Genomic DNA, 18,461 nt, shown 5'->3' with positions numbered 1-18,461 from the left:
AAAAGTAAGAATTAACAAAACTGTAGACTCGATAGATTTATACTTTAGCACATCTCTCAAGATTTAAACACAACAATTAAAGCATATTTTGCTTAATATTTGAAACAATATGAATGTTTGAAAACATTATTGCCTTGAAAAATGACATAAGATGGGAAAGAATGAATCCAGACTATAGGTTAATTGCAATATATGGAGATACTTCTAGGACCACAATTATGAGACTGTATGTATCAATCAATCAATCAAATTTTATTTGTATAGCACATTTCAGCAGCAAGGCATTTCAAAGTGCTTTACATCATATCAAACACAGAAACACAATGCAACATAGAATCAACAATCAATATACAACATTAAGTAAAGTTCCATCAATAAATTTGTAATTGATTAGGTTTCACTGATCAACAGCAGACTGATCTGCTGCAGTCATTCAGAGCATTTCCATAGAGCCACTTTGCATCAGCAGCTCCATGCTCCAGCGCTCTGGGAGAGTTTATAGTTCTGACAGTTGAACACTGGATGACTGACAGCTGTCCTTCATCACAACAGAAGACACAGAAATCCTCCTCATCAAAAACATGACTTTGATCTGCGTCCTCATCTGGACTCTCCTCTGCTGCTGCTTCACAGGTAAAGTCCAGAGAATCCAACTCATCTCCTCTATGAACATCTGTCCCTCTGAAATGGAGCCGACTAAACCATGAAGCTGCTGCATGTCTTTGTCTTTGTGTCCACAGAGGTCAGAGGTCAGGTCACAGTGACTCAACAGCCTGTAGCAGTGAGAGCTGATCTGGGAAGATCTATCAGCATCAACTGTAGAACCAGTCAGAATGTTTATGTGGACAGCCATGGCCACCGTTTAGCCTGGTACCAACAGAAAGATGGACAAACTCCTAAGCTCCTCATTTATTTGTCTAGCACTAAAGAATCAGGGACTCCAAGTCGTTTCTCAGGCAGTGGATCAAACTCTGACTTCACTCTGACCATCAGTGGAGTTCAGGCTGAAGATGCTGCAGTTTACTACTGTCAAGAGTCTTCATAACATTGGGAGTCAGTGGCCACGCACACAGTGAAAAACAGTCGTACAAAAACCTTCCTCAATCAAACTGAACTGAAACTCAAGTTTCAGTGCAATGACAGTGGCAGCTGGCAGCTGCAGTAAAGACAGACATAATTAAATTAACACAAGTTGGAGCTTACTCAAAGACTAGCTTATAGCATTTGATAAGCTGAGTGAGGCTTAAGAAGGGGAACAATCAGGGAGCGACAGGTGCAAGGAATAAAAGTATTGAGGAAAATGACTTTGATTGGCTCTAAAGAAACGACACAGAGCATCATGTGAACATCACAGCATGAAGCTCAAAGCATATTAGTAAGTCCACTGAAGAACAAATCTGAATAAATGGTGTGGTGTTCTATTTTGTTTAGGTAGAATACTTAGTGTTATCTGTTTAAAGAGTAAAATAATGTTAATCTTTATTTTAAAATAAATGTTTTCATATTGATGACTAATCTTTTTTAATTAGCGGAAAATAAAGTGATTTAATTACATGTAAATTGGTTATCTTAATTTTTCTCCATGATTGCAGGTTCATCAAAAGGCTGATGTCATTTGATTATTGATCAAAAATGCATCCCTGCATCAGAATTTGTACTTCTTAATTTTTTATTGTATTTTTTTGGCTTTTTGTTATTGGATGTTGATCTTGAACATTTGAGGAACATCCTTTTAAGCCTAAAATAACGTTCACCAAAATTTTTTAAACATAGTTAAATCACTAGAGCTCAATGAGGGGAATTTTATGTAGCTAGGACTTCAAATATCAGGGAAAAAAAGATGTCAAAGTCCTATAGTCTATTAAATGGAGACGAGGTTGTTTCATGAACTGAGACTCACAATAAATCCTTTATCAATTAATCAATCAATCAAGTTTATTTATAACACACCCGTCATACTAAAAGCAGCTCAAAGTGCTGTACAGATCAATAAAAACAAACAAAAACAATTACCCACCCCAACCCCACATGGAAAAACACACAACTGCATTGAAAATGCACAAACTAAGCAGAAATATTAAATTCGGGAAATACAGTTAAAAAGATGGGTCTTGAGCCTGCTCTTAAAGACAGCAACATTTTCTGCAGCCCTCAGGTTCTCTGGCATACCGTTCCACAAACGGGGGCCATAATATTGGACAGAAGTCTCACCATAAGTGTGAGTTCTGACTCTGGGAGCTGTTAAAAGTCCAGTGCCAGAGGACCTCAGTTTCCGCAGGGGTTCATAAGGTAATGGCAGCGCTACAAGTTAAGAGGGTGCAAGACCATTAAGACATTTAAAAACCAGTAAAAGAATCTTAAAATCAATCCTGAGATGTACTGGGAGCTAAGACAATCAGGTGTGTTTTAAAATCACACCTGATTTTAAAACAGGTGTGATGTGAGCCTGCCTTCTAGTCTTGGTTAGCACTGGAGCGGCAGAGTTTTGTGACAGCTGAAGGCTGTGCAGAGTTCATTTAGGGAGGCCAGACAGCAGGGCATTTCAATACTCTATATAGCTGGAAATAAAAGCACGCATTAGAGTCTCGATATTAGCGAGGGAAAGAATAGAGTGAACTCTGGTTATATTTTTTAGATGATAAAATCCTCTTTTAACTATTTGTTTAAAATGCGGAATAAAAGTGAGCTCAGAGTCAAGAAGGCTTCCAGCTTGGTTTGAAGATTTAAAAGATGCAGTTTGTAATTTTTGAATTATAATTTCCTTCTGATCCTTACAGAGTAAAGACAGTTTTGTCAGCATAAATTCCATCACAGTGATACAGACACACTGAAATACAACAGAAACATTCTGAAAGTAGAGATGTACTGTCCTCTTATGTAGTTACATTATATGTGAGATGTGGACTCACCAAAAAAAACATATATTTTATTGGACAAAATAGTCCACCTGAAAAACTATAATTTACGTAGACATTTAAATGTGTCTAGTCACTATGTTTAATTGTGTGTTCATGCACAGAAAACGTGTCACACAGGGAGCTTTAAATTCTATCCTGTCTAAACAAGCTGATCCTTCCAGGATCATGTAGGAGTTTAATTCTGATAAAATAAAATTATTTTGATCACAAATTTACTATGAGGCAAAATGTATAGAACATTATGATAAAAAAACAACATTTAAACACTACTTAAGAATTAATATGAGCTTTGTCTTAAATTCATCACATCGATCTTCCTCTCTATTAGACTCAGTCAGAACATTTCCATAGAGCCACTTTGCATCAGCAGCTCCATGCTCCAGTGCTCTGGGAGAGTTTATAGTCCTGACAGTTGAACACTGGATGACTGACAGCTGTCCTTCATCACAACAGGAGACACAGAAATTATCCTCATCAAAACCATGACTTTGATCTGCGTCCTCATCTGGACTCTCCTCTGCTGTTGCTTCACAGGTAAAGTCCAGAGAATCCAACTCCTCTCCTCTATGAACATCTGTCCCTCTGAAATGAAGCCGACTAAACCATGAACCTGCTGCATGTTTTTGTCTCTGTGTCCTCAGAGGTCAGAGGTCAGTACACACTGACTCAGCCTTCAGCAGTGAGAGCTCATCTTGGAGGATCTGCCACCATCAACTGTAGAACCAGTCAGAATGTTTATAGCTCTAACTGCTTAGCCTGGTATCAACAGAAAGATGGAGAAACTCCTAAGCTCCTCATTTATTATGCCAGCACTAAAGCATCAGGGACTCCAAGTCGTTTTACAGGCAGTGGATCAAACTCTGACTTCACTCTGACCATCAGTGGAGTTCAGGCTGAAGATGCTGCAGTTTATTACTGTCAGAGTTTTCATTACCCCAACAGCCAGTGGGTGTTCACACAGTGAAAAACAGTCGTACAAAAACCTCCCTCAGTCAGTATGAACAGAAACTGAATTGCAGCTGCATAGACTGATTGTGTCACCTCAAGGAATAAAAGCCATGACAGACTAATATAAACACTGTTAAATTAAGGTTATGTATATCTGTGTGTGTATTAATTAATAAAATAATTAATATACATATATATTAATAAAGTAATTTTGAATTGGAATATGTACAGTATATGATTAATGTTATATATAGCAGCTTTTTGGTCTGAAGCGGGATTTAAAATGGTCTCAAAAGAATGTGAAATCAGCAATTCTGCTGCATAAAAAAACTGTCAAAAATGAACCAATGTGCCCAAGGTCTGGCTGTTCAAACTATTTTACCCTGGAACAGATTGTAAAATATTTAGTGAAGTCTCTGAAAACCCAAACATTTCAACACAAGACTTACAACATTTTGACTTGTTGTTTTTGTTATTAAACACATGACTGACTCTAAAATAGAAGAGACTGCACTAATGTAACTTTTGTTATGGGAGATGATCAAAGGGTAAAGCTTTGCTCTCTAAGTAAAAAGGCCAGACTAAAGTTTGCCTGAATAATTATATTCCAAGACGAGGACCTCTGGAATAATAGTCTTTGGACAGATGAGTCAAAAACTAAGTTTTGTTTTTTGTTTTCCAAAAAGGAACCAAATCATTGTCTTCAACCAATACAGCTCTCCCTGTCAGGGATCTCATACCAGCTGTGAAGCATGGAGTTGGAAGTGTCATGCTTCTAAGGTTCTTTGCTGCAGTGGGATCACTGTGACACAACTCACCATAAATACTACAGTGCATGATGGAAAATATGAAGCACTGTGAACCTTAACCAGCACTGGACTACAATATGATGATGGGTCAAAACATACCAGTGAATCTAACCAGGAATCACTGTGAATAAAGGAACAGAAAGTCACATCAAAATGTGTAATTTTAAAATAAAATGTCTTTGATTTCTTTAACACTAAATGTCAAATTATCTTGAACACTTCAAAACACCCATTTATCCTTGCAGGATAGTTGGGGACTTGGGGCCTGTCACCATGTATGATAAGTGCGATTTACAAACAATTTTATTTAAAACAGGAACAATACACAGTATGAATTAACCACAGGAGGAAAGATGCAATGTATCAGGTTACAGACTAAAGTAACTTCTTGTACAAGCACTTTGAATTGTCTTTGGCTGAAAGGTGCTATATAAATAAAGTTGCCTTGTCTTGCCAAAATGCTCAAATCTGACATTAGTCCTTAATCAGCTGATACAACTTTAAAAAAAAACAAAAACATAAACATCCAGTTGTTCTTTAATAAATTTAAAATTAAGGTAAAAATATTTTGCTCAAAACAAAGTAATCATGTCATAGAACATTGTGATGGAAAGACTTAATCATCACATGAAAATTTATTTGTTCATCTGTTGTTTATATGGTGTATAATCCCCAAAATGATTATTAGATATTAAAAAAGATAAAACTGTTTACATTATTCATACAAAACAAGTAAACATATTGTAAAGTCAATATATTTTTCTCAACAACAAACTGTTTTGTGAACTGTGTTGAATGTTACGTGGGAAGAACATTTACTACAGAAAAATTAAAATAAATATGCTGTTATTAAAATGAGTGTCACATAGTTCCAAATCTCTACTGGAGTCAGTCAGAGTATTTCCATAGAGCCACTTTGCATCAGCAGCTCCATGCTCCAGCGCTCTGGGAGAGTTTATAGTCCTGACAGTTGAACACTGGATGACTGACAGCTGTCCTTCATCACAACAGAAGACACAGAAATCCTCCTCATCAAAAACATGACTTTGATCTGCGTCCTCATCTGGACTCTCCTCTGCTGCTGCTTCACAGGTAAAGTCCAGAGAATCCAACTCCTCTCCTCTATGAACATCTGTCCCTCTGAAATGAAGCCGACTAAACCATGAAGATGCTGCATGTTTTTCTCTCTGTCTCCTCAGAGGTCAGAGGTCAGATCACAGTGACTCAGCCTTCAGCAGTGAGAGCTAATCTGGGAGGATCTGCCACCATCAACTGTAGAACCAGTCAGAATATTTATAGCAACTATTTCTCCTGGTACCAACAGAAAGATGGACAAACTCCTAAGCTCCTCATTTATTATATCAACTCTCGAGCATCAGGGACTCCAAGTCGTTTTTCAGGCAGTGGATCAAACTCTGACTTCACTCTGACCATCAGTGGAATTCAGGCTGAAGATGCTGCAGTTTATTACTGTCAGAGTTACCACAGCGGTGGGGTGTTCACACAGTGAAAAACAGTCGTACAAAAACCTCCCTCAGTTAAACTGAACTGAAACTATGTTGCTGCAGCTTCCAGCTGCTGCAGAAACTGATAGTTTACTGAAATCCTTCACATGGATACACACAAATTTTCATGAAGGTGTTTAAAAATAAATGAGTAAAATGTACAGCATCACTGTAATTTGAATGATTGGTTGACAAAAGATAGGATAACTTAAAAAAACAACTTTTAATTTGATTAAGAAATGGATAGTAGTAAGAAACAAAACCTTCACTAAAGCATTTAAAAATATCACACAAGTTACTTTAGTTTGTATTAGTTCTTCGTTTTAATCAATTAATCAATTAGAATCACATGACAAAAATCATAAAATGTATAATTGGACACAAATCCTAAGATTATTTGTAGTTGCTGTTGGAATAGCAACAGCCAGAATGTAAAGTGAAAATCAACTAGATTTTCACACAAACAGTTTGCAGATCTTAAATGAATAAAATGATCTGAGTGTTGATGTCAATAGTTTAACTTCATCGAGAGTTTAGGAAAATGTGTTTGATAATTGAGCTTTAGCTTCAAGATTTTGGTTTGTTGTTTGTGGAGAAGATCTAATATTAAACATGCTTCAAATAAAAACATCAGAATGTTGTAATAATATCATACAAAAGTGTTAAGATGAAGCACATCAGAATTACAAATAGAGGAAATGAAGAAAGCTCTTTACCACAGAATATTTGCTTCCACTATTTTAATTTGTCACACCTGTCTGAGCAGTGAGGAGGAAACCTGATGATATGTAGAGCTGAGCTCCATGTGACTGACTGTGTGTGTTTGCATATGTGTCCTGCCTCTCTGCTCCAGCTGTTAAGAGGTCAGAGTTGATCAGTGGCTGTCCAGGCTTTTCAGAGCCACTGACACACCAGCAGCACAATGATGATGTCACTGACTCTACTGCTGACCATCATGGGGCTCCTGGTTCAGGGTGAGACTCTGATAGAAACTTTTCTTGGGATTCTTTTTTCTGTCAATGAAAAAGACTCAAATGAACCATCCTTTACATGTGAATCCTGATAATATTTCTCTGATCTAGAATTGTGTCAATATCTCACTGTGTCATGTTTTTAGGTTCCTCAGCAGTCATCACCCTGACTCAGACTCCAGGATCTCAGTCTGTTACTCCAGGACAGACTGTCTCCTTTAGCTGTAAAGCCAGTTCACCTGTTGATGATGATTTGCACTGGTACCTTCAGAAACCTGGAGCAGCTCCAAAGCTCCTTATCTATTCCGCTTCTTCACGTTGGACTGGAGTGTCTGATCGTTTCACTGGAAGTGGATATGATATTGATTTCACTCTGACCATCAGCAGAGTTCAGGACGAAGATGCAGGAGTTTATTACTGTCAACATAGTGAGAACTTCCCGTTCACACAGTGATGCAACGTCGTACAAAAACCTTCCTCAATCAAACTGAACTGAAACTCAAGTTTCAGTGCAATGACAGTGGCAGCTGGAAGCTGGAGTAAAGACAGACATAATTAAATGAACACAAGTTGGAGCTTACTCAAAGTCTAGCTAATAGCAATTGATAAGCTGAGTGAGGCTTAAGAAGGGGAACAATCAGGGAGCGACAGGTGCAAGGAATAAAAGTAATGAGGAAAATGACTTTGATTGGCTCTAAACAAACGACACAGAGCATCATGTGAACATCACAGCATGAAGATGGCTCAAAGCATATTAGTAAGTCCACTGAAGAACAAATCTGAATAAATGGTGTGGTGTTCTACTTTGTTTAGGTAGAATACTTAGTGTTATCTGTTGTTTAAAGAGTAAAATAATGTTAATCTTTATTTTAAAATAAATGTTTACATATTGATGACTAATCTTGTTTAATTAGTGGAAAATAAAGTGATTTAATTACATGTAAATTGGTTATCTTAATTTTTCTCCATGATTGCAGGTTCATCAAATGGCTGATGTCATTTGATAATTGATAAAACATGCATCAGTATTTGTTCTTCTTAATTTTTTATTGTATTTTTTTGGCTTTCTGTTACTAGATGTTGATCTTGAACATTTGAGGAACATCCTTTTAAGCCTAAAATAACGTTCACCAAAATATTTTAAACATAGTTAAATCACTAGAGCTCAATGAAAGGAATTTTATGTAGCTAGGACTTTAAATATCAGGGAAAAAAAGATGTCAAAGTCCTATAGTCTAATAAATGGAGACCAGGCTGTTTCATGAACTGAGTCTCACAATGAATCCTTTATCAATTAATCAATCAATCAATTTTATTTATAATGCACCCTTCATACTAAAAGCAGCTCAACGTGCTGTACAGATCAATAAAAACAAACAAAAACAATTGCCCACCCCAACCCCACATGGAAAAACATACAACTGCATTGAAAATGCACAGACTAAGCAGAAATATTAAATTCAGGAAATACAGTTAAAAAGATGGATCTTGAGCCTGCTCTTAAAGACAGCAACATTTTCTGCAGCCCTCAGGTTCTCTGGCATACCGTTCCACAAACGGGGGTCATAATATTGGACAGAAGTCTCACCATAAGTGTGAGTTCTGACTCTGGGAGCTGTTAAAAGTCCAGTGCCAGAGGACCTCAGTTTCCACAGGGGTTCATAAGGTAATGGCAGCTCTACAAGTTAAGAGGGTGCAAGACCATTAAGACATTTAAAAACCAGTAAAAAAAATCTTAAAATCAATCCTGAGATGTACTGGGAGCTAAGACAATCAGGTGTGTTTTAAAATCACACCTGATCTTAAAACAGGTGTGATGTGAGCCTGCCTTCTAGTCTTGGTTAGCACTGGAGCTTCAGAGTTTTGTGACAGCTGAAGGCTGTGCAGAGTTCATTTAGGGAGGCCAGACAGCAGGGCATTTCAATACTCTATATAGCTGGAAATAAAAGCACGCATTAGAGTCTCGGTATTAGCGAGGGAAAGAATAGAGTGAACTCTGGTTATATTTTTTAGATGATAAAATCCTGTTTTAACTATTTGTTTAAAATGCGGAATAAAAGTGAGCTCAGAGTCAAGAAGGCTTCCAGCTTGGTTTGAAGATTTAAAAGATGCAGTTTGTAATTTTTGAATTATAATTTCCTTCTGATCCTTACAGAGTAAAGACAGTTCTGTCAGCATAAAATCCATCACAGTGATACAGACACACTGAAATACAACAGAAACATTCTGAAAGTAGAGATGTACTGTCCTCTTATGTAGTTACATTATATCTGAGATGTGGACTCACCAAAAAAAACATATATTTTATTGGACAAAATAGTCCACCTGAAAAACTATAATTTACATAGACATTTAAATGTGTCTAGTCACTATGTTTAATTGTGTGTTCATGCACAGAAAACGTGTCACACAGAGAGCTTTAAATTCTATCCTGTCTAAACAAGATGATCCTTCCAGGATCATGTAGGAGTTCAGTTCTGATAAAATAAAATTATTTTGATCACAAATTTACTATGAGGCAAAATGGATAGAACATTATGACAAAAAAATACATTTAAACACTATTTAAGAATTAATATGAGCTTTGTCTTAAATTCATCACATCGATCTTCCTCTCTATTAGACTCAGTCAGAACATTTCCATAGAGCCACTTTGCATCAGCAGCTCCATGCTCCAGTGCTCTGGGAGAGTTTATAGTCCTGACAGTTGAACACTGGATGGCTGACAGCTGTCCTTCATCACAACAGAAGACACAGAAATCCTCCTCATCAAAAACATGACTTTGATCTGCGTCCTCATCTGGACTCTCCTCTGCTGCTGCTTCACAGGTAAAGTCCAGAGAATCCAACTCCTCTCCTCTATGAACATCTGTCCCTCTGAAATGAAGCCGACTAAACCATGAACCTGCTGCATGTTTTTGTCTCTGTGTCCTCAGAAGTCAGAGGTCAGTACACAGTGACTCAGCCTTCAGCAGTGAGAGCTGATCTTGGAGGATCTGTCACTATCAACTGTAGAACCAGTCAGAATGTTTATGTTTATAGCGGCTCCCACTATTTAGCCTGGTACCAACAGAAAGATGGACAAACTCCTAAGCTTCTCATTAATCGTGCTAGCATTCGAGAATCAGGGACTCCAAGTCGTTTTACAGGCAGTGGATCAAACTCTGACTTCACTCTGACCATCAGTGGAGTTCAGGCTGAAGATGCTGCAGTTTATTACTGTCAGAGTTTTCATTACCCCAACAGCCAGCATGTGTTCACACAGTGAAAAACAGTCGTACAAAAACCTCCCTCAGTCAGTATGAACAGAAACTGAATTGCACCTGCAGAGACTGATTGTGTCACCTCAAGAAATAAAAGTCATGCCAGACTAATATTAATACTGTTTAATTAAGGTTACATATATATGTGTGTGTGTATTAATTAATTAAATAATTAATATACATATATATTAATAAAGTAATTTTGAATTGGAATATGTACAGTATATGATTAATGTTATATATAGCAGCTTTTTAGTCTGAAGCAGGATTTAAAATGGTCTCAAAAGAATGTGAAATCAGCAATTCTGCTGCATAAAAAAACTGTCAAAAAGTGAACCAATGTGCCCAAGACCTGGCTGTTCAAACTATTTTACCCTGGAACAGATTGTAAAATATTTGGTGAAGTCTCAGAAAACACAAACATTTCAACACAAGACTTACAGCATTTTGACTTGATGTTTTTGTTATTAAACACATGACTGACTCTAAAATAGAAGAGACTGCACTAATGTAACTTTTGTTATGGGAGATGATCAAAGAGTAAAGCTTTGCTCTCTAAGTAAAAAGGCCAGACTAACCTTTGCCTGAATAATTATATTCCAAGACGAGGACCTCTGGAATAATAGTCTTTGGACAGATGAGTCAAAAACTAAGTTTTGTTTTTTGTTTTCCAAAAAGGAACAAAATCATTGTCTTCAACCAATACAGCTCTCCCTGTCAGGGATCTCATACCAGCTGTGAAGCATGGAGTTGGAAGTGTCATGCTTCTAAGGTTCTTTGCTGCAGCGGGATCACTGTGACACAACTCACCATAAATACTACAGTGCATGATGGAAAATATGAAGCACTGTGAACCTTAACCAGCACTGGACTACAATATGATGATGGTCCAAAACATACCAGTGAATCTAACCAGGAATCATTGTGAATAAAGGAACAGAAAGTCACATCAAAATTTGTAATATTGAAATAAAATGTCTTTGCTTTCTTTATTACTAAATGTCAAATTATCTTGAACACTTAAAAACAAGTATGGAAAACAATACCTTTTTTTTGCATAAAATAACTTTCAACAAAATATTTTCAAACCACAAGAGTTTAGATATAAATAAATATATATATTAGAACTTCAAATATCAGAAAAAAGACATAAAAAAATTCATCTGAAAAAAGGATTAGAGTTTGATTCATGGCCTGAGATTTATAATAAATCTTTTTCAAAAGAATGGTATGTGTTCTTCACAATAGCAGCTAGCTTAGCCAGAATAAATCCAATCACAGTGATACAAACTCACTGAAATACTTCAGAACTCTAAAATGAGAGATTAATTTTCTTCTTATTTAGATACATCTATGAGATGTGGATTCACCAAACATGCAGATGTTAGATATAAGACTTTTGGGGGACTGTATATCAGAGGATGAACATGTTTTTCCCTACAAGGATGTCCACTTGGCAAACAATCCTTTAGACATTTAACTTTAGCTGACATTTAGCTGCTGTAACTGCGAAGTAATTTCCCTGCTGGGATGAATAAAGTAATTCTATTCTATTCTATTCTATTCTATTCTATTCTATTTATCTAGTCACTGTGTTTAACTATGTGTTATTTCCAATATCTACACCCATTTATCCTTGCAGGATAACTGGGTTATCCTGATAGACTTGGGGCCTACCACCAGGTATGATGAAGCCTAGGCGCAAATTCAAACTGGGAGACTCTTTTAGCCCCACCTGCATCATCCAACCGGAGCTTCCGGCTCATCACCGTCGATTGATCGACGCCGGTCCAAGACTCGTCACGTCCAATCACCGTCCAAGCCCCATCTGATAAGGACAGCCATCCATGGCGTCTTGTGCTTTCCAGCAGAGTTCAACCCACCTTCACCCCTTCACCCCCACTTGCTCGGCTATCCGGCAGCCTCCTTCAACGCCTCCACCACCAGTGCCGGGTCCCGGGGGATGACGTTCCTAACAGCATATGGAATGCTCATCTGAGCCCATCGCAAAATTTACGATAATCAATGTCCTCAGCCGGGGCCCGAGCACCAAAGATTTAATTCATGTTGTTAATAAACTTTTCTAATTGTTTCCCTTTTCTCCATCTGAGTCTCTCCAGATAGAAATAAAGTGTGATTTGCAAACGATTTTATTTAAAACAGGAACCATACACAGTATGAATTAACCACAGGAGGAAAGATGCAATGTATCAGGTTACAGAGCAAAAGGCTAAAACCTGACATTAGTCCTTGACCAGATGATACAACTTTTTAAAAGAAAAAAAACATAAACAGCCAGCTGTTCTTTAATAAATTAAAAATTAAGGTAAAAATATTTTTCTCAAAACAAAGCAATCATGGCATAGAACATTGTGATGGAAAGACGTTAATCATCAAAAAAAATTATTCGTTCATCTGTTTATATGGTGTTTATTCCCCAAAATCATTATCAGATATAAAAAAAAGATAAAAGAGAAAAGTTTACATAATTCATTCAAAACAAGTAAACATACTGTAAAGTCAATATACTTTCCTCAACAACAAACTATTTTGTGAACTGTGTTGAATGTTACGTGGGAAGAAAATGTACCACAGAAAAATTAAAATAAATATGCTGTTATTAAAATGAGTGTCACATAGTTCCAAATCTCTACTGGAGTCATTCAGAGCATTTCCATAGAGTCACTTTGCATCAGCAGCTCCATGCTCCAGCGCTCTGGGAGAGTTTATAGTCCTGACAGTTGAACACTGGATGACTAACAGCTGTCCTTCATCACAACAGGAGACACAAAAATCCTCCTCATCAAAAACATGACTTTGATCTGCGTCCTCATCTGGACTCTCCTCTGCTGCTGCTTCACAGGTAAAGTCCAGAGAATCCAACTCCTCTCCTCTATGAACATCTGTCCCTCTGAAATGAAGCCGACTAAACCATGAAGATGCTGCATGTTTTTCTCTCTGTCTCCTCAGAGGTCAGAGGTCAGATCACAGTGACTCAGCCTTCAGCAGTGAGAGCTAATCTGGGAGGATCTGCCACCATCACCTGTAGAACCAGTCAGAATGTTTATGTTTATAGCGGCTCCCACTATTTAGCCTGGTACCAACAGAAAGATGGACAAACTCCTAAGCTTCTCATTAATCGTGCTAGCATTCGAGAATCAGGGACTCCAAGTCGTTTTACAAGCAGTGGATCAAACTCTGACTTCACTCTGACCATCAGTGGAGTTCAGGCTGAAGATGCTGCAGTTTATTACTGTCAGAGTTTTCATGTCATCAGCAGCCAGTATGTGTTCACACAGTGAAAAACAGTCGTACAAAAACCTCCCTCAGTCAAACTGAACTGAAACTATGTTGCTGCAGCTTCCAGCTGCTGCAGAAACTGATAGTTTACTGAAATCCTTCACATGGATACACACAAATTTTCATGAAGGTGTTTTAAAATAAATGAGTAAAATGTACAGCATCACTCTAATTTGAATGATTGGTTGACAAAAGATAGGATAACTTAAAAAAATAACTTTTAATTTGATGAAGAAATGGATAGTAGTAAGAAACAAAACCTTCACTAAAGCATTTAAAAATATCACACACGTTACTTTAGTTTGTATTAGTTCCATGTTTTAATCAATTAATCAATTAGAATCACATGACAAAAATCATAAAATGTATAATTGGACACAAATCCTACGATTATTTGTAGTTGCTGTTGGAATAGCAACAGCCACAATGTAAAGAAAAAAACAACTAGATTTTCACACAAACAGTTTGCAGATCTTAAATGAATAAAATGATCTGAGTGTTGATGTCAACAGTTTAACTTCAATGAGAATTTAGGAAAATGTGTTTGATAATTGAGCTTTAGCTTCAAGATTTTGTTTTGTTGTTTGTGGAGAAGATTTAATATTAAACATGCTTCAAATAAAGAATGTTATTATACCGTAATAAAAAATTGTTATAATGAAGCATATCAGAATTACAAATAGAGGAAATGAAGAAAGCTCTTTACTCTAGAGTATTTTCTTCCACTATTCACAACTGTCTGAGCAGTGAGGAGGAAACCTGATGATATGTAGAGCTGAGCTCCATGTGACTGACTGTGTGTGTTTGCATATGTGTCCTGCCTCTCTGCTCCAGCTGTTAAGAGGTCAGAGTTGATCAGTGGCTGTCCAGGCCTTTCAGAGCCACTGACACACCAGCAGCACAATGATGATGTCACTGACTCTACTGCTGACCATCCTGGGGCTCCTGGTTCAGAGTGAGTCTCTCTGCTTAGCATTACATATACATTAAAAACAGGAAAAACTGTTTTACATTTACTATAAACGTTAATCTTATTTTGCCATAAATGTGTGTTTGTTTCATGTTCTAAAGGTTCTTCAGGAGACATCATCTTGACTCAGACTCCTGGAGCTCAGTCTGCTGTTCAGGGACAGACCGTCTCCATCAGGTGTAAATCTGACCGACTGATTGGTGATGACATCAACTGGTATCTTCAGAAACCTGGAGAAGCTCCCAAACTTTTGATTGTGGATACCACAGAACGTCAGTCTGGAGTTCCTGAGCGTTTTCGTGCAAAAGCAGAACAGACTGACTTCACTTTAACCATCAGTGGAGTTCAGGCTGAGGATGCAGGAGTTTACTATTGTCAGCAACATAACAGCTTCCCACTCACACAGTGATACAAGGCCGTACAAAAACCTCAGAGAGATAGAGGAACTGATCTGACTCATCAAGGTGCAGATGGAAAAAATCATTTTAATAAACTAAAGACAAATTATTTTCTATTAATTAATATTAAGAGCAATACAGTTCCTGTTTGAAAGCTTTATTGATTTCAAATTTTAATTCAAATTTTGTACTGAACAGTTTCAACAGAACAGGAACTGAATTTAGTCACCAGAAATTCACTCTAGAACTTTTTTCAGCAAATGTGATACAAAGATCTGCATCAGGACACTCTGATAATACAGAGCAACGATCTCAGATTATTTAAAAAATATATATATATATATAAATGAAACATGTCTTTTCATAAGTATTCAACAAGGAATTGGCGCATTTTCCATTATCTAAATGAAATCTTATTGATTTAAACATTTCCACTTGGAACAGCAGACTGAGAGATGAAACAATCAGTAAAGAGTTAAACCAGTTTGCTTAGATCATCTTGATTGATACCTCTAGTTATTTGAAAGAAAAAATGATTTACACAGAATTAGTTCACGTAATTTATTAGAACCATTTCCAATAACATTTAATTTTTAGATGGTTCTAATTTCTTAGAAACAAATGACAAAAAATGTTATTGTTTAAAGAAACCAGAGTTTATTAAAAAGAAAGAAACATTTTCAGAGTCAAACTGGACAAATATTTTGTTTTTACAGATAGAAGACCAAGAGTGGTAATGTAATAAAACTGTAAAAACAATTAAAAAGCAAATAAGAAGAACCAGCTCAGGACTGGGAACACTGGTCTCTCCTCAGTGTCTCTGTGACTGCAGACTGGGAGCCCTGGGAGGCCTCACAGGTCACAGAGCCCACCTTCCTCCACTGGTCTGCAGGGAGCCTCAGGGTGCTGCTCCAGCTGTAGAGGCCGTCATTCTGCAGCACCCCGGAGCTCCTGCTCTGCTCCCAGCTGCTGCTGCTGCTGCTGCCGTCCAGCTTCCAGGACAGAGTCCAGTCTGAGGGGAAGCCCTTGTTGGCCAGACACATGAGGGTAACCTGCTGCTGCTGCAGCTCCACAATGGATGGGGGAAGCACTGTCAGGGTGGGGCGGGTATCACCTAGGAGACACCAATCAGATTAGAGAACAGAAGCTGTAGATGTTAAGCAGCAGATACTGTGTCATGGTTACAGTTAGTGAGAGGTTTTCTAAAATAAGAAGTTTCTGCCAGATGTTTTCATGCTCCACTCGCCACTCACTGACACATTGTTTCACTTCCTTTTAGGAGTCTCAGATCAGCACAAAAACGTCACCCAAAAATTTAATTTTAAAAAATTCAATGTACTCTTAAATAAATTTAAAAAGAAATTAAAATCTTATGAAAGAGTTTAATTTGAAATACTAAAAACAATTAACTTCAAGTTTTCTGTGTCTTTGTTGAACAGTGTAGATTAAGACTGATTTTATCCCACCAATAAAAATAAATTCAATTTTTACTTGAGCTCATTTAGATTTTTCACACCAAATCACCAAACTGGTTTACAACTGGCAGAAAAAACATTAAAATTAAAAAGTGATAACATTGACAAACATATCAAACCTCAATTCTGATATTTATTTCCAAAGCAACATTTTATATAATTTGAACATAAAATATTTCACTTCAACTTGAAATGAGATTATATTTGTTTGATGTAAGAAAGTAATTAATGCACATATATAATTTCCTCATTTATAGAAAAATACAAAAATTTACTTTAAAGCATCCCGACATTATTTTTTTAATTTAGTATTAAGAATGAAATAAACTTACTTCCAAGCTCCAGTTTGGTTCCTCCACCAAAAGTCCACCACAGTGATACAAACTCACTGAGGCGCCGTACAAAAACCTCTGACTACAGACACGGCTCTCTGACTTTGTCTGACTAAACTAAACCTACAAACCAAGATTAAAATAAAACATTTTGTACTTCTTAGATCAGTATAAACCTGCTTTATTCTGCTGTAATTTGTGATATTAACTATGACATATTTTCTGTATCTTGAAACGTTCTTTTAAAGCATAAAATCATGCATATTTCCCAGCCTGTCAAACAGAATTAAAACAATACCATCAAGTAAAAAAAACAAACCAAAAAAAAAATCAGTTTTATATTTTACTTACTTCCAAGCTCCAGTCTGGTTCCTCCACCAAAAGTCCACCACAGTGATACAAACTCACTGAGGCGCCGTACAAAAACCTCTGACTACAGACACGGCTCTCTGACTTTGTCTGACTAAACTGAACTTACAAACCAAGATTAACTATTAAGTCAAACCAAAAATTTTTTACTTCTTAGATCAGCACTGACTTGTTATACTCTGTTGTAATTTGGGATATTAAGTATGACTTATGTGTATCTTGAAACTTTTTTTTGTAAAGCATTAAATAATGCATGTCTTCAAGCTTCAATCTGCCAAACAGAAATTAAAACAATAGAAGCAAATCAGTAAAAAAGCAGCTTTATATTTTACTTACTTCCAAACTCCAGTCTGGTTCCTCCACCGAACGTGTACCACAGTGATACAAACTCATTGAGCCGTCGTACAAAAACCTCTGACTGTAGAGAGACACGGCTCTCTGAACACAAAACATGGAGAACTAGAATGTTTAAGATTTTTAAATGCTAAAAACATAAAAAATTAAAACTCATAATGATTTCTTGTCTAACATAGTTTGATATATCAACATTCATTGTCAACTTGAGAATTACTAACAAATGTAAAATTCCATATAAACATTGTTCCTCTTTAATTTGAAGTAGGTTTACTCTGTTTACATTTCTGACATTTAGATTAGTTTTTATCAATGTTTTAAATGAGACTGTGAACCAAAGAGCTGTCATCCAGTCAGAAAGAAGATTAATGGGAGAACCAGACACCATTTATGAGTCTGGAAATGGCTTTAAAGAAGTCTAAAAATGATGTTAAAATGGCTGTTCTACTGTAAGTAAAGGAGTCTACAGATTGAGGAGATTGGAAATAACTGTTAAAATAACAAGAGCATTGTGACCAAGAGAGTTCAGCTCCAAAGCAGATCATAAGTTGCTGAAACAAGTCAGTAAAAATATTAAAATATAATCAAAATATCTACAGACTTATCTTGCTGCTGTTGATATGAAAGTAAATACCATAACAATCAAAATAATGTGTTTTAATCTTTGTGAGGATTGTGCCAAGAAGTAATCTATGCTCTCAAAGAAATAGGTAAATATAACCTGTGGAGTAATGACTTTTTGGACATGAATGAAAAACTGAATTATTTGAACACAAGAAGATGTGAAAATTCAGTCACATACAACACTCCAAGATAAGAAACTCATTCTCTCTTTGAAGCATGGAGGTG

The 18,461-nt window shown here is 36.7% G+C and overlaps 8 gene segments (V, D, J or C); 7 read left to right on the top strand and 1 right to left on the bottom strand.

The window, feature by feature from the left end:
- The first annotated feature begins 434 nt into the window (after positions 1-434).
- Positions 435-1,495, top strand: LOC116731397 (immunoglobulin kappa variable 4-1-like). The segment is given in 2 exon segments: positions 435-633; positions 741-1,495. Coding segments are annotated over 2 exon segments (357 nt in total).
- A 1,790-nt stretch (positions 1,496-3,285) lies between these two features.
- LOC116731381 (Ig kappa chain V region 3547-like) lies at positions 3,286-4,001 on the top strand. The segment is given in 2 exon segments: positions 3,286-3,452; positions 3,560-4,001. Coding segments are annotated over 2 exon segments (375 nt in total).
- Positions 4,002-5,573: 1,572 nt separating this feature from the next.
- LOC116731387 (Ig kappa chain V region 3381-like) lies at positions 5,574-6,332 on the top strand. The segment is given in 2 exon segments: positions 5,574-5,767; positions 5,875-6,332. Coding segments are annotated over 2 exon segments (363 nt in total).
- A 361-nt stretch (positions 6,333-6,693) lies between these two features.
- Positions 6,694-7,619, top strand: LOC116731396 (immunoglobulin kappa variable 2-29-like). The segment is given in 2 exon segments: positions 6,694-7,154; positions 7,298-7,619. Coding segments are annotated over 2 exon segments (360 nt in total).
- Positions 7,620-9,838: 2,219 nt separating this feature from the next.
- Positions 9,839-10,440, top strand: LOC116731370 (Ig kappa chain V region 3381-like). The segment is given in 2 exon segments: positions 9,839-9,980; positions 10,088-10,440. Coding segments are annotated over 2 exon segments (384 nt in total).
- Positions 10,441-13,149: 2,709 nt separating this feature from the next.
- On the top strand, positions 13,150-13,970 carry LOC116731371 (Ig kappa chain V region 3381-like). The segment is given in 2 exon segments: positions 13,150-13,277; positions 13,385-13,970. Coding segments are annotated over 2 exon segments (384 nt in total).
- Positions 13,971-14,297: 327 nt separating this feature from the next.
- LOC116731388 (Ig kappa chain V region 3368-like) lies at positions 14,298-15,096 on the top strand. The segment is given in 2 exon segments: positions 14,298-14,669; positions 14,786-15,096. Coding segments are annotated over 2 exon segments (360 nt in total).
- Positions 15,097-15,716: 620 nt separating this feature from the next.
- On the bottom strand, positions 15,717-18,454 carry LOC116731597 (Ig kappa-b4 chain C region-like). The segment is given in 3 exon segments: positions 15,717-16,196; positions 17,595-17,717; positions 18,415-18,454. Coding segments are annotated over 3 exon segments (492 nt in total).
- Positions 18,455-18,461: the final 7 nt, after the last annotated feature.

Source organism: Xiphophorus hellerii, chromosome 13 (genome assembly GCF_003331165.1).
Source record: "Xiphophorus hellerii strain 12219 chromosome 13, Xiphophorus_hellerii-4.1, whole genome shotgun sequence".
In the NCBI taxonomy this organism is placed as follows: Eukaryota; Metazoa; Chordata; class Actinopteri; order Cyprinodontiformes; family Poeciliidae; genus Xiphophorus; species Xiphophorus hellerii.
Note: the sequence above shows the minus strand (reverse complement) of the source record. Positions and strands in the feature narration are given on the sequence as shown.